At 41.3% G+C, this 23,494-nt stretch overlaps 1 protein-coding gene across 1 annotated transcript in view; it reads left to right on the forward strand.

The window, feature by feature from the left end:
- The window catches only part of LOC138265284 (acetylcholine receptor subunit delta-like), a 71,505-nt gene that overhangs the window by 42,403 nt on the left and 5,608 nt on the right, over window positions 1-23,494 (forward strand). Inside the window, exons 9-11 of the mRNA XM_069212883.1 lie at window positions 10,039-10,153; window positions 11,235-11,445; window positions 23,124-23,242. Coding sequence (XP_069068984.1) covers window positions 10,039-10,153; window positions 11,235-11,445; window positions 23,124-23,242 — 445 coding nt within the window. The remainder of the gene's footprint in view (window positions 1-10,038; window positions 10,154-11,234; window positions 11,446-23,123; window positions 23,243-23,494) is intronic.

Here is a 23,494-nt window from a genome sequence, read left to right on the forward strand (position 1 = left end):
GTCACTTAAATATGAGCCCATGTAAAGTTATTATGATATATATATATATATATATATATATATATATATATATATATATATAAATATATATATATATATATTCCAAGAAACGAGATAAACTCATTGAACCAGCTGCACCATATAGTAGTATAAGATCAATCCATGTCTGCAAAATAAGGAAACAAGGGCCAGATGTAGCAAAATGCTAATTTGCGACTTGCAAATTGCTAGTCCCTGCGACTCGCAATTTGCAACTCGCAAATTGGTATGCAGTACGGTGTCTCAGACACCGACTGCGACTCGCTATGGGGTCGCAATGACCCACCTCATTAATATTCATGAGGTGGGTCGCTAATTGCGGCCCCATAGCGAGTCTAGGCACTCGCAAACATGGAGGCCTGCTGTCGTCAGCAGACCTCCATGTTCGTGACTGCTTTAAATAAAGCAGTTTTTTTTTTTTTTTAAGTGTAGCCCGTTTTCCTTAAAGGAAAAAAGAGTTTCCGCCCGCCGGCCCAGCGGGGATGTCGGCCATAACATTGGCATAATGGAGCCGGCGGCAATGTGACAGTGCGGCGGGTGCAGCAGCACCCGTCGCGCTTTTCACTGTCTGCCAGGCAGACAGTGAAAATCGCGACGGGGCTGTGCCTGGGGGCCCCTCACTGCTCATGCCAAGTGCAAGCTTCTTATGGATAAAGTTGGGGAGAGTGACATATATTGTACGTGTACCGAGAGCAGCGCTTAATTTGCAAAAACAAATAGTGCCGGGCGCTCATCAGGAGGCCACTGCGGCTTCTGCCACGTATTGAGTTTTATCAGAGTATGGGGGGTATTGTTGAATTTTCATGTGTAGAACAATTACTTCATGTAGTTAATTGAGACACTTAGAAATGTTGAAAAAATAAAAATGTTATCGTCTTTATCATATTTTTCATGACATCTGAAGCCTGTGTTACATCTTTCAATGACTCAGCTCGTGTTTTACTCTTTGAGCCAAACCATACCAATGGTTCAGCTGGTCAGCTGGCCACAAGGCTGTATGTGTCCCTCCAAAATGTAGTGTTTCCTATGCCCTTGAGTACCACTTAATATTCTACAAAATGTTTGTGAATAGGGCCCAAAGTGTGGTCGACTGTAGGATTCAGGATTAGACGCCAATTTGGCCAGCAACCACCTTAGTTGAACTGAAGGCATCTGTATAGTGCCAGCTTGTAATATCAGGGTAATTTTCATTAATGTGTAAACCATGAAAGACATGGACCGGACTTAGGGTTCATTTTGTGCAATTGAGCATGTGCTGTTAAAATCAGTAAATAACGCCCAGGTTACAGGTTTGAATCTCTGCAGGAAGAATTACATTTGTCATTCTTTCAGAGAGACTTGAAGATGTTCAAATGAATTGAGTTGCAGGAACACCTATCATGTGCTCTTTTATGTATCTGCAAAACGGCAACAGCAAGACGTAAAAAACAAACACTGGAAAAGCCAATATGTCTATCCTTGGCAAGCCAGTGTAATGGTGCATTTTTTCCAATTTATTTATTGCAGGCATTCTTCACAAAAATAAAGAGGGGAAAAAACACTTCCCACATAAATGAGGTAGTCATATGCTTTCAATAAAAATTACAAAAACAAAATAAGTTGCTGTGCCATTTTTACTGCTAATGCAAATAAATCACATTATTCAAAGCACTCACATAAGGTAGAATGATACAATTTCCCTTAAACAATTCTATAATCACATTAAGAATGGAATGGAAAGTAAATTACCATCTAAATAGACAACTGTATTGAAGGCAAATTAAGTAGCTGGTAGTTAAGGTAGTATTAAAATAAATTAAATAAAAAACAAAAGGAATTATTTTTAGGTGGATGTGAACAACGTTTACATGCTTTGTGCAGTCATTCAAAGAGAAGGGAGTCTATTGGTAAAGTGGGCTGACCCATTTACCCATGCGGTATAGTGTGATGGGCAGAAGAAAATATGTGAATGACAATTTAACATACAAATGTATAAAACCCACATACGAAAACAACCTCCATGTTTGTATGTTATGTGGATCAATGGATATACTTAGCAGAATGTGTTCGAATAGGGTATTCTCTAAATCTATTTCTTTATTTACATAATGTACATTTGTACGCCAATGATTTTGGTTGTAAGAGTTTGACTTTGCATGTTGCAAGAACGTTTAGATTATCTTCAGCTAAAATGCATCTCAAGATCAAAAGCAAAGAGGAAATGAGAAGGATAGCTTTCCAAAAGCACAAGTGTGTTTTTTTAGCCTTGTTGGCTTCCACAGACAACTAATAGGAACTGGAAAGGACACGGCCTACTTTGAGATTTGGATTTGGGTAGAGAAAGGGAATGTGAGCTCGTGGGCAAAGGAGTGAAAGATGGCATTTTCTGTTCCTTAGTGATGACAAGAATCTCATGGGATCGGGTGGCAGATCCTACACTGAGGTCTTGCAGTGTACCTTGTCTTCTCCTGTAACTTCAATGTCACCATTTCATAGTTTTTCATTAGCCTATAATGCTGAGACGCTTGAAGAAGATGACTTGCTCCTTTTTTGGTTAACTAGTTTACCAGTTGTTAAAAGGATTGAAATGTCTGCTCACTCTTTTCAGGAGAATTATGCTTTTTTAGGAGATGTCAAAAAGATTTCTTTAATTTTTTGTTCTGGGCTAAAAGGCAACTGTAGCTGTTTAGCGTTGCACCTTATGTTTACGATTTATACCATATACTTACAGTTGGCTTTGTGTAGGCCTCTTACTAATCATTGGGTGGTTTTGTTGCCCATCTTTGGTGCCTGCTCTTGATTGGATGGCACTCCTCTCTATTCTAGTGTTTGTCTCACCAAAGAGCACTTCAATCGTTCAGTGTTCTGATTAGGTGGGTGGTATCCTTCCAGTACTTATTTGGGGGACTCTTTGTTTTAGATTTCATATCAGCACTCCATGTTAGTACAAATGTTATTTTGCTCCCCTCACTTCTTTTTTTAAAATTTATGTTTTACCTTTTTCAGCTGCAAAGCACTGTTGGCCCTCTGTATTCTTTGATCTGATTTCCTCCTTCCCTTTTCAGATTTACGGAGGCTCACTTGCCTCAGCCACCCAATTGTAGAGGAAAATTGATTAGACACTGGAATCGTATCAAGAAGGAACAGTTAGTACCTGCATTGGAGGCAGCTTGGGAAATGGCTAAAAACGTGCCCCTGTCTTCTGTAGATTGTTTTAATCTGGGAATCTCCATTGCCATTAATCAATTGGCCCCTCTTAAGGCCTTTGATTCATGGAAAACAAGAAAACCTAGCCATCCCTGGTTCACAAGGGATCTTAAGTTCCTCCAAAGAAAGTATCGCCAACAAGAGCGGTGATGGAAACTGAATTCTAATCCTATTGAGAAAGAGAAATTAAGAACTGCTCTTAAAAACTACAAAGAGGCAAGCACTAAAGCTAAATCTGAGCATTGTACCCCAAAATTTAAAGAGGCCTCCAATGACCCCAGGCAACTTTTTAAGGTTGTTAGTGTGCTGACTTTCCCCCACCTCTCCTAGAGTTGGAGAACTCACAAGACTTTTGCAATGAGGTAGCCACACACTTGAAAATAAAATTTTACAAATCTATGCTAGATTTAATCATTCTGATGAGAGGGATGGTTGCTCTGATGTAGTCAATACTGATTCAAATATCAACCACCCCATACTAACTAATTTGCAATCCCTACCTCCTGAAAGAATAAAAAAGCTAATGCTAGAAATCAAATCAGGCTCTCCCTCTATTCCTTGTCCCCCTTTTATCTTACAATTAGCCACGTACCCTGTTTCGACAGCCTTAGCTCCGATTTTTTGTGAGGTCCTTACCTCTGGAGTCTATCCTCCTTCTTGGAAGGATGCTCAGTAATTCCTCGGAAAAAGAAACCAGATGGAATTAGACAAGACCTGAATAATTTATGACCCATTTCCTTACTTCCTTTCCAGGCCAGGATTTTTGAGAAACATATTAATAAGGAATTAGCCAACTTTCTCATTGCTTCAGGAGGATTAGATGACTCTCAACATGGCTTTAGGAAGGCTCACAGTAAGGAATCAGCCCTAATTACCACATCTGAATCAATTCGGAGAATGGTGGATGAAGGACAAGGGGCTATATTAGTCCTATTGGACCTATCTGCCGCATTTGACACTATTTCTCCTCAGATTATGAGATCCTGCGTATATCAAGCAGGGATTAGAGATGTGGCTCTGAAGACGTTGGAATCCTTCTTGAAAGATAGGCTGACCACGGTGAGCTGCGGTGACTATAAGTCCCCTGCATACCATTCACCTTGTGGTGTCCCCCAAGGATCATCACTTGGTCCCACCTTATTTAATTTGTATGTTGCTCCTTTAGCCAGACTGATTCGTACCTTTGGCTTTAGGCCGACTTCCTATGCTGATGATACCCAATTGATCATCCCAGTCTATAAGAACTGGGAGGAAGTGGCAGATCGCTTTAACAAATTTATGCAAGAAGTCAACAGATGGATGAACTTAAATTGGCTTAAATTAAATGGTGACAAAACTGAAATATTATGATTTGGATCTGGAAAGGAACTGTGGAACTCTTGTTGGTGACCGATAGACTATGGAACTCCCCCGGCTCCTATTACTGCCACAAAAAATGTAGGTGTCACTTTTGACAACTCTGTCTCCTTTAAATCGCATGTCAATTATATTGTTGAAACTAGCTTCTGGACTTTGAAAATACTGAAAAAGATTTTCCTTTTTCTTCAAAGGGAATGGAGAATTACAGTGACTTTAGCATTGGTAATATCCAAATTAGACTATTGCAATACTTTGATGCTCAATTTGGATAAGACATCTCTGAAGAATCTTCAGCTGATTCAGAACACTGCTGCCCGGGCTATCTTAAATCTTCCCCATTCAGCCTCGGCCAGTAGCAGTTTAAAACAACTGCACTGGCTTCCAGTGGCTAAACGTATTACCTTCAAGACCTTATGCTTGACCTTCAAAGCAGTACATGGAAATGGTTCTAAATATTTGGCTTCCCAGTTATGCTGGTACAAACCCAATTGGCAACTCCACTCAATAGGAGCATTCAGTATTCAGGTCCCCCGCACCCATAAAGCGAAATGGGGTGATAAAGCATTTACGGTGGTTGCGGCCAAATGCTGGAATTCGCTTCCCCTGTTTATCAGGAAGGAACACAATTTCTTGGCCTTTAGGAGGCTAGTCAAAACTTGGCTTTTCCCACGCTAATTTTCCTTTGAACCTTCCTTTATTCTGTAGGCACTTCACTTTACCTTCTGAGCGCTTCGATGCCTCAGCCGGAATGCGCTTTATAAATACAAATACAAATCATCACTTTAAGGCCGGCAGGCCCACGCATTTCTGCTCTCACAGTCTACTGGTTGAGCCTGAGGCTCCGAGGTAGCAGTTGCGGTGCTTATGTTGCAGTTATGTGGTCTGCATGTTTTGCGTTCTCTGTATTTATGTCCCACTTGTTTCCAGGGAAACTCAGTGAGAAAAGCATATTGAATAACAACTAAATTGTATGACTCTCCTGCCATGTCCCGCTTAACTTTGTTTGTAGCTGTAGTGTTTTTTTATGCATCAGCATTGGCATGAGCATGGTATCTAAAGTATCTCATATGAAACAAGGGGCTAGGGACTGAATTGACATAATTATTCTTTTCTCATACCCAACTTTATTTGAACAGGCAGAGAAACAATGATCTCACAAAAACTAAGAGACAAAACTTGAGGAGATGGATGGGTTGTGTAGTAAAACAAGGTATTAAGCCTGAAATGAAGCAGGCCATGAGGGTATGTAAATTATGAAGTGGCTCAGTTACCAGGCCTCAAATAATCGAGCCTGTTCTACAACCGCCAGGTCATCCAGAGAGATTAATAAATGAACCTCTTCTATGGACCTCACGACCTCCTTGAAAGCATTACTTTTTCCATCAGGGTGGCGGAGGACATTACTGCTGCATCCCAGATTGACTACAATCCACCAAAGATGGAAATGACTACTGTTTCCAGTGTTATCTTGGTACATTGAAAGGATCTACCATCACCATGGTTTCATTCAAACGACAACACGTTTGGCGTTCGACTGCCATCGATTTTGACAGCCATCTACCAAACTTTTCAAATGTTTTTGTTTTACCAAAACAAACTCCCAAAGAAAGTGGTTGTTTCTGAAAAACCAAAACTAATGACACTCATCCTGGGAGTTTTCTCAGAGGGGTTTTGGGTCATTTTTTTGTCCCTTACTGCCTAGTGCGACAGACAAAAAAAATGCGTAATATAGGGCAGACGGTATATTGTCCTTCCACCGATGGCCCCTACCACATTGAGACACCTAAGTAATTCTCTGTATGAAGAGTCATCTCTGAATGAGGCAGGTGGACCTAAGGGTTGGCAGGCAGAGTTCTCCATTGAATTTGCGATTGATTACCCTGCCTACCAAACTCTAAATTAGCCCCATTATGACATAATCAGTGGGAATGGGGTAGCAAACAAGTGGGGGCTCCGGGGTATCTGGAGTGAAAGTGCCCCTCGACTGCTGGCCCTGATTTGGGCGGGCACATAGATGAAGAAGAGAAGAGGGTTGATCAGGGTGTGCAGCTCGTGGCCACTATGGTATGGGCGTCTCTACAGTTAAGGAGAGCGTGTGGTCAGGTCCAGATGATGGACAATAGGGGAAGGTTGTGCTCAAGGTAATGCTCAAGGTAAGGCTCAAAATCCTCTGTCTGGGGTCCATTTGTCACCGAGCGTGTTCGTCTCCGGAAGGGAGCAGTTGCTGCTAGTAGTTTGTTCCTCCTTCAATCTGGCTGTTGAAAACTCTTGTTTGCCCTGAGTTCTGCTGAGATTTTTTCAGTCAGCTGTCTGCTGAAAAAGATTAAGTACAAAATAAGGAAACGTTGAATAGATATGTCCAGTACTTCATATAATCCTGCATAATTTTCGGAGACAGCATATCCCTAAATACAAGATAGATTCACATTGTCTATACTTTCTCTAATATTTACCATGGTAATGTGTAAATGTAATTTACAGGTCAGAAAAACGAATAGTCACATTTGTTAAAGTATTTTGCTATTTTTTTTTATTCGGATCAGACCCTGAATGTAGGTCAAATCTTGGGAAAGAATGAGAAATGAAATAAAATTCTCTTCAGCACGCTGCCAATAATACAAATGAGTAATGTTAGTAAAGGCTCTTCATTGTTGTTCAATTTTTTTTTTTTTTTTTTAAAGTAAAATGACATTTATTTCCCACAAAACAGTGATAGCCATACGGCAACAAATATAACTTGACAGATTTATTTTAAAGCATATTAATGTTACACAATGTCAGTGTTACAGACACATGCTGACACTATAATAACATTTCCATTCTGCAACTTAAGATGTTTCTTTTTATATGCTAGAAATAACACTGAAATATACTTGTGTATCTATGTTTAAAAACATTCATTCTACTTTTAAAACTAAACATCACATGCTACAAACAACAAGGAATGTTACAAAAAATAATTAGACTGGGGACATGATGGACAATGCTTTCAGTATTAAATTACTCTAATTTTATTGTACACACTTGTAACCTCACTGCTGAGGGTGGGGGGTCGGCCACCCTGTTCGAAGACTCCCCTTGTGCAGTTGTGTCATCTTGGGGTGCAAAGATGTGGCTGGGAGTACAGGCCAATAATGTCCTCTACCTTAATCCTGGCCCAGAGCAGGGAAGAAGGTCCTCCCAGTGCTTGTTTGTTGCAGTAGGCAGAGATGTCTGATTTGAGAACCGAGGTCTCCCCGTGTGTGGGCTGAAACTTTCTCATGGAGGGAGGAGTCTCCACCTGCTGAGGGAACCCTTTGCTTCGTAAAATTAAGAAGAAACCATTAGAGAGTGGGTTTTGATATTATTTACCTACACAAATTGAATTATTACAACTTATTTGTAAATACTTCTCAATATTACAGAGGTGATTTCCCTCTAGTGTCATGTTAAAGTCATACAACTATTGTAAAAGGGAAGTGGAAATCTTATAATAAATAGAGAATTGCATGGTTGATTGTGAGATAATGTCAATGAAACAGTGTTGTTTCAGAATTGTATTGAAATGCAGCAAACAAACTACTATCTCAAATGAAAATATAGTTTACTAGTCAACCCTGCACCTTTATACCTTGACCTCTGCTCATTGCGCCACCCTAGATACCTAGATGTGGCCACAGCTCATAGGTAAGCTTTATGTGTGTGCCCATTCATGGCAATGTTGTGCAAGATACAACAGGCTACTACAATCTTGCAGACTTCATGTAAGCGTACTAGCACCCACCCCGTGTAGTTAAGAAATCTGAATCTCAACTTAAGAGTACATTAATTGATGGCCAGAGTATGTTTGTGGGACCTGTTCTACCTCTGTTGAGGTTGTGTGATTGGATGTCTGCCAAGTGTGGGGAGACGAGACAGAGAATTACTTGTAACAAAGACATGTGAAGTTCTCCTAAATGTCTTCAGTTCTATTCGAAAATGAACTGTATCAAGTACACATTCAAGCGGTGGCTGAAATAGTAATGTATACCTGAGTATGTTTGAAAGCTCATCCTCAGATGCGCATACACATCAGCAGCCCTTGCTTTGCAGAGGGTTTGCACACTGATGAAGTGTCAGCAGTGTCTGAGCAGAAAAGGTGTTTCCTCTGCTGAGGAGGCTGGGATGCTAAGTGGGTGCAAATCTATGGCACCTATAGCATGACGGAAGTGAGCAACGGCATAGAGTTCACTTGCTACCATTTGCCTCTCCACACGTGACTGTAGCGTGGCCGTAAACTGGCGCACTCTTCTGTTAATGCATCTCAGTACCAGATTCAGGTATGGATTCTGGCTTACCTGTGGTCTGTCTCCAATGTCAGAACAGCTCCAGTGGACAGACCCAGTGGCCATGAAATCGAGTGCGGCCACTATTGTGACATAGGCAGGGATAGCCATGGAGCACAATATAGTGGATTAAATTCTTACCCCCAGTCTTCAACCGTGTCAAGGATCACTTCAGATGAGAAGCGGTATCTGGCAAGGCGCTGCTTCCCTTGACATGACGACGCTGTTGCTCTTTTGCCTATGAACCCTCTCACTCCTCCTCAAATAATTCTTCCTCAAAATGAGGGTAAATTATAAGCAACAAACATTCAACGTCATAGTGAAGACCAAAAACACTGTTTGGTATTTATTTCTTCTGTGGTTAGCGTATATGTGATTGGTTGATGTATTGTGTATCACCTCTAGAAGTGGTAGAGTCCACAGTCAACATGCCCTGCATTACCTGGTGAATTGTAAGTGTAGCAATCCTTACTATAAAATAAAAAAAATACAATATGAAAAACACTGAGCAATGCAAAATAAATCTTTTCCCATTAATTTACTATTTTACGTATTAGTAACTTGTCCCTCCGTTGTTCACTATAGGAGTGCGTTGCAGTACCTGTGCTTGGCCATGGGTGGTGCTTCACTTACTCCGAGGCTTAAGTGGCCTACATCTCAGCCTTTTGTGTGACCTTTTTAGCTACAGTAACTTTAGAAGTGTAGTTTATGAAAAGCAATGGTCTTACTCTTGCGTGGGTGTATTTTTGTATTTTCATGTTCCCCCCTTAACCCTTTCTTAAATTTAATTAAACTCCTCCCATTTATTAGCAAGTATTCCCCATATTTCCCCGACCCACTGGCCCCTCCCGAAATTACTACAAAACCGTATTTGTACACATGCGGAGATTTCTGCTCATGTGGTGGATATCTCTGCACAGAAAATATATAAGAGACAGAGGCCTCTGCCTGTAGGTTTGTGAGTAGTGTTACTACTCATGTACTACAAAATGTAGTTTGTGAATAGCCCCCTAGGTTTTCTGTGTTTACTAGCCCCTAATTGCAAAGGTACCTTGCAATGAATAGTAATGCATCTTAGAAATGAAACCTCAAACATTTAAGTAGTTCTGATTTATAATCCGTAAAGTAAAATGCTATCTCTGTTTTGCAGGTATTTGCTGTTCATCATGGTGTTGGTCACAGTGGTGGTTGTGTGCTGTGTAATTGTTCTTAACATCCACTTTCGGACTCCAAGCACACATACCATGCCATCCTGGGTAAAGGAGGTAAGAAACAAATGTTTACTTTCTGCAGAGAATCCTCTTTCTTTCGTTGTGCAGCCCCAACCCCCTTGATTAACTATACATAAAATCCATCTGAAGGGCATACGATAAACAAAAATATAAAATATACGACTAAGTTTAGCACCATATGTATGTGTCCATCTCTTTGAAAGCAATAGCACTTGTTCACCTCCACCTCTTGTGATACCAGCTTTTGTCCTCTTGTCACACCATGTGCCTTCTATAAATTTGCAAAAGAACTCCATAAATTGGTGAAATTTCATGGTTATGATGTGTGTCAAAAATACACTTACAACCATACATACACACAGGCACCCACCAAACATTGAAAAAATTAAAACTAAACTGGTCTTTGGCGGTGATGTTGGGTTGTGATAGTGAAGCCTCTTTGGTTCTGGATGATTGGGACTTCTGCCTCCTCTCGTTAGTTGACCTTGTTATGGGTCTTATCAGAGAGAGGGATGAAGCCAGTGAGGCTGCTGACCCTACCCCACTCTGTGACGAACATCACTGATAGACCTCATTCCTGCGTACTTCAGTCCAAAAAAATGAAGTTCTCAGGTCCGAGGCTACCAGTGACACCCCCTCTCGTCATGAGGTGGGGGGGACCACCAAGAGCTTCTAGGCTTATTCTATTACTTTTGTGTGTTCAGATTTTGGGGCTCGGTGGGGACCTCCAATATATCACCTTCAAATGACAGATTCCCTGGCAGGTTGGTCTGACTCCTAACACCCTTATCCACTACAGCCTTACTAAACGGAGGGCTAAGAGACACCTGACCATTTCCGTTTCTCTGAAAAGGTCATAACTTTCTTTTGGGGTTATGAAACCTACCAGGAGTGACCCCAATAATTTCTTGCAAAATCAACTGCGGGACCAAAGGTCAGCCATGCAGCACATTTGAGGATTCTGACCAAATGAGTAACTAAAGGCAAACTGGGATCTACTGGTACACCACTCCGAAGTGTGATATGTCGACTGAAACATTAGTTACATGTTCCATCATAGAGTAGTTGTTATTGCAGAAGATGCTGAGATGTTCATTTGTGTGGTTGGTCCTAGCTCTTCCTGTACAAGCTGCCTCGCATCCTGCACATGTCCCAGCCAGAGGAGAGCCCGGCAGAGCCCTGGGATGGCGTCCTGCAGAGGCGCAGCAGCTCTGTGGGCTACATCGTCAAGGCGGAAGAGTACTTCAACATCAAGTCGCGGAGTGAGCTGATGTTTGAGAAGCAGTCAGAGCGCCATGGTCTAACCAGCAGGGCCACCGCTGCAAGTAAGGAGCTAGCCATCACTAGAGCAACTCTGTCCCCACCAGGCATGAGTGCAGCCGCTAGCGGGTTAATATGTGAGGGAGTATGAATTTTTTTTTTACCAAGAGCTATGTGAGAACAGTTACTCTGCTTCCTTGAAGTAATGGCTTCGAGTTTTTATTCGTTTTGCAATTTTTTAGTTTAAGAACTAATTAAAATATGAACTGTGTTTTTCTATTGTGGGAGCCCAAATGCTAAAATTCTGCCTGTTTTAGTGATTAATTTGTATTAGGCATTTACTGAGGGCACCATTACGAGGTGGGTGGTTTCTGCCTGGTATGCCACTCTTCACTCCATGTTAGTGATACCAGTGCTTCATTCGTAAATAAAGATGTGCCGGTGCCCAAAGCTCTCCTCTGAAACACAGGGCTGCTGCAGTAAAAAGGTGCGAGCACAGAATACTGAGGCAGCGTAATCCTGAAGCCATCTCGGGACTCCTTCATCCATTTACAGCCACTCCCTGCCCCTTCAGCTCACTCTTACAGATTTCTGCTCTCTCCCTTTGTGACGCTTTTTTGTTTTTCTTTTCCTCCGTCTTTCCCTTATGTGTATTTCGCTCGCAGTAAATGCTTGAGTTTGAAGCTGGCCCTCAAAAATAAGTGCTGGTGCCCCCACCGGAAACCACCCGTGCAAATTAAACTCTAGTCTGGTACGAACCATTATTAACTTTGATGGGGCGGAAATACTCTGGATTAAGGGATCATAGAGTCTAACAAGTGGGAATTGGTGTTTTCGTGGTAATTCCCACACTTTTTTGCCCAGTTTTTTTACCTGGAGAACTTGTCTGCATGTAGCAGGTGTTACTACCAGGCAAAATACTCCTGATCCACTGATTACTGAGTAATCTCGTAATCCTGATGGGGCTTTTAGCTCTGGGATTACCTCAGCACTTGAAATGCGTGCCTACATTCAGTGGTTTTTAGAGTTTGATTTGTAACCATAATATCCCTTCAAATGAGTTTTGTCAGGAAAATTGTGAGGATCTTATGTTTTTAATGATAGATTTTAACCCTCCTTTCATACCAATGTGCATGAATGGGGGTCATGTGCAATGCACTGCGGACAAGGGCATAGTTCCTGGCCCTTCCCTCGGTCCTACCCAAGTGTCCTCTTCAGCCACCCTTATTGATATACTGAGAGAATAAAGTGCTTGGCCTTTGGAAATGCACAGTAAACTCTGGATGAAGGACTTAGCCGCTAAATACAATTTGTTCTTAACGCAATGTTGCCCCAAATGTACTGCTCTCTGCACAGGGGGGTCTGGTGCAAGGCAAGCCCTTGTTAGCATCCCACTTGCATCCAGTGCCCTTCTGAGGATTGCAGATTTCCAGTTATTAATTCTTTTTTAATTAATGGATCTCACAGAAGCTCTGCAGTTTCAAGATGTCATCTACCATGGTTAGAAGGATTTGCTTGACCACTTGGGATCCAGTGGATCACTGGTTCCCTGTGTAGGTGCATGGACCCGACATCACAAATTATACTTTTTAAGCCAGGGCTGGAAACATCTTTAGCTGTCTTGCCAGCTTCACATGCAAAGGAAAATGATAAAAAGTGAAGACATCTATACATATAGAGTGACTTTGGGTCAGCCCACTCCATCCATTGTTCTATTCAACTACCATTCAAATTCTGTTTGCATTCAACACAGCCTACAGCATAGAGCAATGAGTCAGGCTTCTTCAGTCATTGACTCTCTTGCACTGTGAGTGACAGTATCTTTCCTGATCACTTGTGCACACCCACTCAAAAAAGTGCACTTCAGTACTTGGACTGGTGGGCTGGTCCTTTACATTGCAAAATATTTTTAAATACATTTCCTTATCCTTTTCAGAACTTGCTATAGATAGCTCAATACATCAAAACAGAGAATACAAGGAGAGTGGGCTTTTTTGCCAGCCCTCTTCAGGTGTTGGCTTACCTGTGTTTTTCATGTAGATGAATGGGCTGTCCCTCAAGACCAGCGCATTTTGAGAATGGTTTTATTGTGCAGTGATTCTTTAAAGTTCAGATGCAACTTTGAGTGTAGCTTTACGCAGTCTCTGTTCTTTGATGGGTGTTTAGACAGAATATTGGAAACAGAAATATTGTGGGTCAAAATGTTGTGTCAAAGAAAATTTAGAACAAAAATATTGTGAAGGTCAGTTTCTCTGGGTAAGAAACGTTTTACTATGTATATATATATATATATATATATATATATATATATATATATATATATATATATATATAACTCTACATATATGTACCTTCAAGGTATGTAGATGTGAAGTACCTTCTCAATAATTTGGTCCTCAATATTTTTGACACAATATTCCGTCCTCACAATATTTTTGTTTCTGATATTCTGTTGGTGATCCATTTGGTGTATTTACTTTGTTAAAGTATGCAAAATGGTGATGGGTGAAATGTTTGAATTAATGTCAGCCACTGAGTAATTGGTGTGGTTGCATCCCAGCCCATCATTACTGTGCACACCATGCCACCTCAGTTTGGACTCAGCCATATGCAGTCTTTCTTTACCCTGCTCCAATGAGAACAGTGTGGCTCGAACTGCCAGACCAAGACGTCCCTGAGCCAGAACACAAGAAACCCAAGACCTGTTTCACCCTACTTGGGTCTCATCAGCCAGGTGTAGCTTGGTTCTAGTGACACAGTCTGCACAGGACCCACCTCTAGGCACACTAGTCCAACCTAGGACGGCACATTAAAGTATTTAAAAAATGGATGGATGGAATGCTTGAATTAATCTCAGCCACTGGTAATTATCTGGGCCTCATCCCAGTCCATCGGTATTTTGCACATCATGCCGCCTCAGTTTGGACTCAACCATATGCAAATCAGTCTTGATCCTTCTCACTATTTTGTATACTTTGATAGTTACTTTGTTTGCATAATGCGATTTAAATGCTGATGTATGGATACTTAATGTTCTCATGAAATTAAGTCAAGGTGACATTCACCAATTGCCTTTACACATTCATTTGTTTAATTTCTTTTAGTTTGCAGTCATGATAACACCTGTTTTTCCCCAAAAAGTAAAGATGCACAGGTAGCCAGGCTTCATAAAGAGCAACATGTATGATCGCCCTGTGTCAAAAGTGTCTCCTATGTAATCTTTTGTTGTCATTTAAGTTTAATAATTACAATGCAAACTTACACTCTTCATTGAGGCTAAAACATAACTTGCTAAAGCGATCTGTTCAGCACAATGGCTTTATAATTCAGTATTATTGATTATGCTTTGGATCATTATGAATATTTTAAGGAAATCCACATACATTCATATAAACCGTTTATCCTTCAAGAAAAAAGTGTACTTTATTAAAATTGTTATGTTTGTGCTCCTGATTAACTATGCTATGATTTGTAACCAAGTAGCCAAGAAAATAATGTAACAGAGCAAACATTTAGATATCAGACAAAATGTTATTTTTACTATATTCCAACTTCCACCTTGAACATCACTGTTATTCTACCATGCCTAACCAACTATACTTATCAACTATGCTTACCATACCTAACCTGCAGTACCTATCATGCCTGCCTATTGTACTTAAACCAGCTGTTGGTATCTACTATAATAACCTACCATACCTAACTTACCTACCCACCAAACCTGGTATATCTACCGGCCTACAATAGCTACCGTACTCAAAACGATTTACTTACCCACCATAACTAGCCTACCATACCTCCCATGCCTAGCATAGCAGCCTACCATACGCAATTTATCATGCCTTTACTACCTCCCATGCCTAACCTAACATGCCGAGCCCCACAAACCTACCCTATCATGTCTCCAAAACCTACCTACCACACCTGCCTATGATACCTATCATACTTAGCCTACTTTAAGGGATCTATAATAACCACCAAAACCCGCCTACTATTATTTCCATACCTCACATGTGTGACTTGCCTACCAGGCCTAACCTATGATGCCTAACCTACTTACAATGCCTAACCTATCTATCAAAACTATATACCATTGCATACCTATTTACCTACTGTGTCTACCTACCTAGTGTTCTTTCCTTCTATAAATACTTATCAAAATTACCATTCTTACCTGCCATCCCTACAATACCTTACCTACCATAGCGTATCTACTACTGGGCCTAACCAAATATACTTAGTCATCAATGACTACCTTCCAAACATGCCTATCTGCCATGACCACCTGCCATGCGAAACAAATCACACCAAACCTACATTGTACAACCAACATACCATATGCATCCTACCACACATACCCTACCTCAACCATTGCACTCCAAATATTTTGTTCATGCTCTTAGGCGTAGTTTTATTTTTTATTTTTAAGAAAATGAGTATGCTATGTCAGTGGCATCTCCAGCACAGGATCAAGGTACTCCACTCTGCTACAAAAAACACTTGTGTATATCTCGAGTATACTAAAGTACTGGCTTAGTGTGACACCAAAGCCTGCATCAGGAAAGTAGTGATTACAGTTTTGAAGTGCAAGAAAATGTGAGTGGCATAGTTTCTTTAAAAATACCCCTTGGCTTTGACAATTCTTGTATGTTTTGAATCATCCTTTTGTGTTTAAACTGTGTCTTCAGGTTACACAATGCCAATAATACTTTAATTTGAGTAATTAAGAACCATATTTTCCTGTGATGGGCATTTAGAAGGGCTTTTCTACCTGTTATAGGTACACCAGCCTCCTAGGTAGCACCAGTTATGTTTTATTACAACTATATATGAAAGTTCATTTATTTATAATATATTTTTATGGCAAGCAAGTGGCTGCCACATTTAGTTGCTGCCATGTTTTTTCATTCTTGTATTTTTGGGGCACATGTCTGGAATAAAAAATACAAAATAAAATAAAATTCATAACACCATATTGGCAAGTCTACACCTCTGGGCTTTGCCAATCCTTGTTTATGTTTTAGGGGCATGATTTACCTTTCAGTGATGCCACCTCTAATACTCACTATGGAGCAGGGATTCTCACTCAACCCCCGTATATTCATACTTGATCTGGTGCTAGACCAGTGGTTAGGAGAAAATTTACTTTTGGACAATCAGTTTTGGATGCAAAGGAGCATTTTGCATTAAGCAACTATCACTAAATAAAGGGAGGAAATTGTGAGAAAATCCTACCCAAAGTGCAGATTTAGCAAGCACGAATGATTGCTCGCACTGCTATTTATATTCAACTGTATTTAGCCCCGTTAGCACAAAACGCATCCTTGAGTCCAAGCACAAAACATTATCGTTAAATGCAGAATTACTCTTTTTGCATAATTCAGTGTCATCTGGTTCACTGTTTAGGTACTTCCACACAATCACACTACCCAGAATTATGCAAATTATGCCCACCTCTAGTGGGAACCTTCCGATCTGGCTCTGTCCATTGAGCTACTCAATGTTTTAAATGTGACAGTGAGATTAAAGCATAATTATCTGAAGAAAGGGAATTATCAAAGAGAGACAGACAAAGGAAACTCTTTGCTCTGGAACTGGCCTCTAGTGAAGCACTTCTGTGGTATAAATGTGAGTACTTTCTCAGTGCCATCAACTCGCTGACAGCCTCGCTCTGTACCTGTGTCAAACTAATCTAAATCCAGATGCAATTCAGGAGGTGAAATGTACAGCAAGCAGAAATTTTGCTTGCCTTTTGTATAATCAGCAAGTACTAAACCTAATTCGAAAAAGGTTCAAGCATTGTGCCCAAATAAAACAAAGGAAGTATCCAGGGTGCATAGCAAACATAGGGCCCTATTTCGAGTTTGGTGGGCGGGAACACCCGTCTGCCAAACACCCGACAGTGTGGTCGCCACCATGCTGGCGACTTCCTTGTCGGCCCAATTTAGACTTTCCCGCTGGGGTGACCAGTGGAGACCAAAAATTACTTAATTAAGTCCATTAGCAGTGCCCATGTACCCATTTCACGATCAAACTCACCTTTTTATTGATTTTATGAGGTGAGAATTTTTTTTTACCCACCATTTTCTTTGTCTCAGTTCCCAGGCTAGAAGTACACAACTAGTTTATTTCTTAATACAGGAGAATAGCTGCCCATGATTTGTTGTAAATCCCTGCCACAACATCCGAACCGTGTGCCACAAATTGTGAAATTTGTAAGATCCAGCATTTATATAGGTCCATGACTTTCCATGACTCATTGAAATTGAGGAGAGGCACAGAAATACAGCAGCATTCTGTATTTCTATGGCCATGCATATTTATGTGCACCTCCTCTCGAACGAAGAGGGGGGGCACTGAAATAATGCTTTATCCCTAGTGGGATTTATATTCCTACCCTTGAAAGTGAAGGGACAGTACACAAATTCTGCTGTGCCTAATGAAAGTGGATGTATTTGCAGAAATACTCCAAATATTCAAGGACAAGAAGATTTACTATCAAAGCTTCAGTCTTTAATGTTTGGGGACAGTGTATATGGAACACTAGAAAATACTTTTTCCATAACTATTCTAACACAACAGGTGGAACTACAAATTATGCTGCTGTGGAGTATTCAGAGGGTATTTCTGAATAATGTTTGCAAATTACTGTTTGCACGCTCTAGACAGATACTGTAAAATACAGAAGAAGTACAGTCTACTCCCAGAAACATGGGCTTCTTTATATCACTGGAAATTGTTAAAGTTTATGGCTTAGGATGTCCTTGAGCATCTAAAACAGCACAGCACATATAAGTAACAAAGACAAGTAAACACTTCATCAGTAAGGTGCTTTCTTTACACTATTGGCTTTATCCTCCTGAGAGGTGGCAGCATTTTGAGAGCATTTGTCTATCACAAAGCTGAATCTTGATTACAGGTCGCATCCAGCCCTGAACAGGTTGCAATTCCAAAACCTCCTGACTGTTTCCAGCAGGGATCCTTGTGTTAACCCGACCACTGTTCTCCAGCAACAAACTCTGGAATTAGACCTTTTGAGGATCAATAATCGTGCCCTTTGTCAAGCAGTCGTCTCCAGGTCAATGTGCCCACCACCAGCCTTCCAACATCAAAGTATTCCGGAGCTCCTACGGGGTTCAAGGTGTTTTTGGATGTTGGTAGTTTATTTTGCCGTTCAACCTAGATGATTTTCCTCTCACAGATCCAAATTGGTTCCTTGATTGACAGTTCTGATCCGGGAAATTCTTCTAGTTGTTGCTGCAGATCCTTCCCTAAATAATTATGCCAATTTTGGGAAAATTTGTAGATGATATTTGAGAGACCAGATTATGAAGCTTCTACCAAGGATGCCCTGTGTGAGATTTTTCAGAGATATTCCGAAGTACTCGCCTATTGCACTCAGTTTCGCAGGCTTGCTGCTGACACTAGCTGGGGGAAAACACTTAGGTGATTTTATTCCAGAGATGGTTAAAGGAGGTATTCAAGGATGAGCTGGCAAGAGTTCCCAGGGCTTCCCTATTTTCTGAACTTCTGAACCAGATTCTCCTGATTGAACAGTGGCTTAAGGACAGGAGAAAGGAAAAACTGAGAGCCAGAGGTTCACTTCTATACCTTCTTCCTGAGGTTTTAGTGAAATTGAGCAAAGTTACTGAGCCAGTTGCCCCTTGCCTGATGAGCCAATGCAGCTCAGAACTGCGAAAGGTTATTTAAATGACCAGTCACGTTCCTGATGCTTCGAAGAAGGAGAACCTAACTAAAGGTTTTTTTAACTCCACGCTCGAGAAGGCTTTCACACAAACTCCTGTTCTCAGGCATGCAGGCACTCAGGTCCATCCAAGAAATTTATTGTAATAACCAATAACTCTGATTTTGTTTTGGCAACATTCTGCTTCAGCACCAGGATGAGGACAATCTGGACCATCTCATCTTTTACCTCTCCCAGGAGCTCTTGCCTCTTAAACATGCCTATATGGAGAGGAGGCATCTTCTAATGGGGGCAGTTGAACCTTTTGAGGTTCAGACAGACAATACAAATCTATAGTTTCTGTAGTGCATGCAGTGTAGAAGTATCAGACAAACTCTCTGAGCCTATTCTTTTCACATTATGACTTTTTTGTAAATCACATTCCCATCACTCAAAAACTTTCTTGCTGATCCATTGCCTAGACGTTGTATTGTGGTCCAGGGTACTAGGACACCTGCTCCCTGACAGATTTATCTGGCTGGGAAAGTGCTTCTTTCACCGTGTGAGAGACACTTATGCTAAGATCTCTCCAGAACCCCTTGATGCTCTGGAAAGTCAAGTGTCCTGCCATACCACCTGAATCTATAGTTTTTCGGGTGACCTTGATGATTGTAACTAAGAGTTTTCAAACGGAAGGTCTGGAAATGTGTCATGACTCAGGAGTAGCAGGGCATTGTGCATTAAATCAACCAAAAAACATATCTTGTGTACCTCCTGGTGGCCTACTGTTCACCAGGGTGTACATCTCCATGTCAAGTCTTGTCCTATACCTGCACAGCCCAAGGCAGTCCCTGGTAAGCTCATCAGTTTTCTTCAGCCTTTGCCTGTTTCTGCTCATCCTTGGCACACATTTCCCACTTACTTTAATGTGCACTTACCCCGCCTAGCAAGTGGAAACTGAGTGAGCATGGTCACTGTCGACCATTTTTTCATGATGGCTCACTTTTTCCTATCTTTTCCTTCCACTGCCAACATGATAGAGAAGAAATTCCTGGCTGATATATTTTGCCCGTATGAACTCCCTGACACCATAAGGTCTGATGGCCTCTCAGTACATTTCTAGGCTGTGCTGCTCAATCTGTTCTACCCTAAAGTATCCAGCAAGCTCTGTCCTCAGACTTCCATCCACAGTCAAATGATCAGATGGAAGGGGTCAGTCAGAGCCTAGAGCAATATCTAAGGTCTTTCTTTAACGCTACTCAAAACAACTAGGCAGAATACCTATCTTTAGCAGGCACTAAGCATATCAACACCTCTCTTGCAACCAGTTTTCTCAGTCCCGTACTACCCATCATAGAAACAAGAAATCAGCCCTCTGGTGACGCACCACCAAAAAGGGGGATTTCTGAAACATTAAACAGCCTTTGTCCACTAGGAAACTAAAAAGACTAAAGCTGAATAAATCAACCAGCACCTTGGTGCACCTTACAACTTTAAAAAACTGGGTAAGTCTTGCACAGCTAAAGAACAACTATAGTAACATGCACCTTCAATTTGCAGCCTCAAACTCGGCATCTAGAATGGAGAAACTACAAATAAATCTTTGAAATGAAATCTGCAAATTTGAGAACAAAAAGTGAGTGAGCCAAAAAATTGATTGAAGAAACTATTCACAATGCTTAAACAAATCACCAATCTATTAAATCCCCTGATGAACAATGCCAAAGAAGGAGTGAAGAGTTCCCATAATGCTTCAAAGAGAAAATCAAAGGGATTGAGACTTCTAGTGACCCTCAACCTTTACCCAAGAAATCTATAGAACCTGGTCTTTCTTTGAGGAGGCCTCCTAAGGAAAGTTACAAGATACCAAAAAGCACTAACCCCTCCTCCTACCACACAGACTGAATTCTTTAAAATCTGCTTAAAGATATCAGTGCCTCGTGGCCCCCCTAATGGATAAATCTGATAAGTGCATCCCTGAAAAATGTGTGTAACAGTATCCCTTCCACCAGGGAACATCCCAAACAATGACTCCGGAACAACGACCTACGTTGTTAACGCAAGCGGAACCACGCTTGTGTTAACAACGACTTCCTTTTTCTCTTCCTTAACCACGCATGTGCTGAACAACGCACATGCATGGATAAGGCAGAGAAAAAGGGAGAGCGCATCAGGAGAGGATGCGGTCAGGTAAGTTGGGGTCGGGCAGGGTTGGGGGTTGTTTTTAGGGGTGGAGGGTGGATTAAGGGCTTGGGGTGGGGAGGTCGGGGTAGTTTGTTTTTTTAGGGGTGGGGTGGGGGATCGGGGTAGTTCTGGTTTTTAGGGGTGGGGGATCAGGACAGGTCTGTTTTTAGGGGTGGGGTGGGGGATCAAGGTAGTTTTGTTTTTTGTGGTGGGGTGGGGGATTGGGGTAGTTTGTTTTTTGGGGTGGGCGATTGGGTCACTTTGTTTTTTGGTGGTGGGGGTTTGGGTAGTTTTTTTGGGGGGATGGGGTAGTTTGATTTTTGGGGAGGTGGGGTGGTCAGGGTAGTTTGGTTTTTGGGGGTGTGGGGTCAGGGTAGATTGTTTTTTGGGGGTGGGGCTGAGGGTAGTTTGGTTTTTGGGGGTGCGTGGTCGGGGTAGTTTGTTTTTGGGGTAGGGTGGGTCTGGGTAGATTCGTTTTTGCCGGTTGGGGGTCGGGGTAGTTTGGTTTTTGGGGTAAGGGGTTGGGTAGTTAGTGTTTTTGGGGGTGGGGAATCAGGGTAGTTTGGTTTTTGGGGTGGGGGTCAGAGTAGTTTCATTATTGGGGTGGGGGATGGGTTAGTTTTGTTTTTAGGGGCGGGTGGGGGGTTGCTTGTTTTTAGGGTGGGTCGGAGAGGTCGGGAAGGGTTTAGGACTGTAGGTGGGAGGTATCTGGTGTAGTTTTTTTTTTAGGGGTCGGGGTCTGGGTAGTTTTAGTATTAGGGGTGGGGTACTTCTGGGCCTTAGGACAGGTGGGGGGGTCGCATGCTAGAACCACGCATGCCATTCCCACACATGCCTTTACTAGGCATGCTTTTACAATGAAAAAACCATTGTAAATGCATGTGTGGTAAAGGCATTCGTGGTAACAACGCGGTCGTTGTTCTGACCACGTTGTTCTGGCATGCGTGGTTCCAGCATTCGTTGTACCATCATACATTCCCTTGGACAAACATCCCACACCACCACCTCCCTCGAGCCCCGTAAAACACAAAGCTGATCCCGAAGACCTGAATAATTTTCATTGGATACAATTTGTCCCATTATTGACTAAAGTTATAAAGAGGACAACTTTACCCGGTAGATGTCACTTATAAATTTGATAGTTGTAACACAGGACCATCCTTCGAGTTTGTCCCTTTTTTGTTTGTATATTCTACTGTCATGTCTCTGGCCTTCAGGCCTATTTACTCCTGTATGTCGATCATTCTAAAAATGCAACTTATGTGACTCCGTAGAGTGCTCTGGCAGCTCAATGGTGTGGTATGTGCTGCAGAAAAGTGTTAATAAATACATAGAATGACCAACATTGCAGATTAAAGAAATTGGAGAAATCCAGCTGGCATGAATATCAATAAATACAACAGGAGTGGAGTGCAAGACATTTGGCAAATGCTTTGTAAGACCTGGCAAGTGAACAAGAGGGCCTTAAATGCACAATGGAAGATCATAGCCTGAAAGGGGCAGTTAGATGCCCAGAAAAACAAAAATATCATGGTGATTTGGTTTGAAGTGCTACTTGAGGATAGAGGAAAGTGTTTTGCAATGACATTTATGCAAGTGACATTACACTAATAATGCTGATTGATTTATGATCTAACTTTATACTAATTTTAGTTTATCATTAGTGACAAGGTTAGTGAAAAGGTTCTCCAAAAAATTGTAAAGATTTTAATATTATCAGATATCAAGCCTGGAGCAACTAGAGTCCAATTAACTAAATATTTAGCACAATGCAAATTGATCTGGCATGTTACATTATAAAAAAGTGTGTTCATCCTGATTGCATCATCAGTAATTTTCTGTGTCTTAAACTGTTTTTTTCTTTCTTCCGACCAGGCATGAAACCTCTTACCCACAACGAAGTCCAGGAACAACTACTGAGCGAAGTGACACCAGCGATCGAAGGGGCCAACTTCATAGTCAAGCACATAAAGGAAAGGAATGCTTATAATGAGGTCTGTGATCTCTTCTAGATGCAAATAAAATTTGTGAACAGTTGAGCTTCATATGTTCATGCCTAGGAATTGCTGAAATTGATGTATTTTACTCAATTCACACAATGAAATAGTAGTAGGCACAGAAATCTATGAACATTGTTTTAAATAAGTGCCAGAAGGTTGTGAATCAAGCCTTCATAGAAGGCTATGGTAAAAGTAATGTCTGATCAGGAAAATTTATTTGAAGAGGCTTTTGGCCACTGATCAACT

This window comes from Pleurodeles waltl, chromosome 11 (genome assembly GCF_031143425.1).
Source record: "Pleurodeles waltl isolate 20211129_DDA chromosome 11, aPleWal1.hap1.20221129, whole genome shotgun sequence".
NCBI lineage: Eukaryota > Metazoa > Chordata > Amphibia > Caudata > Salamandridae > Pleurodeles > Pleurodeles waltl.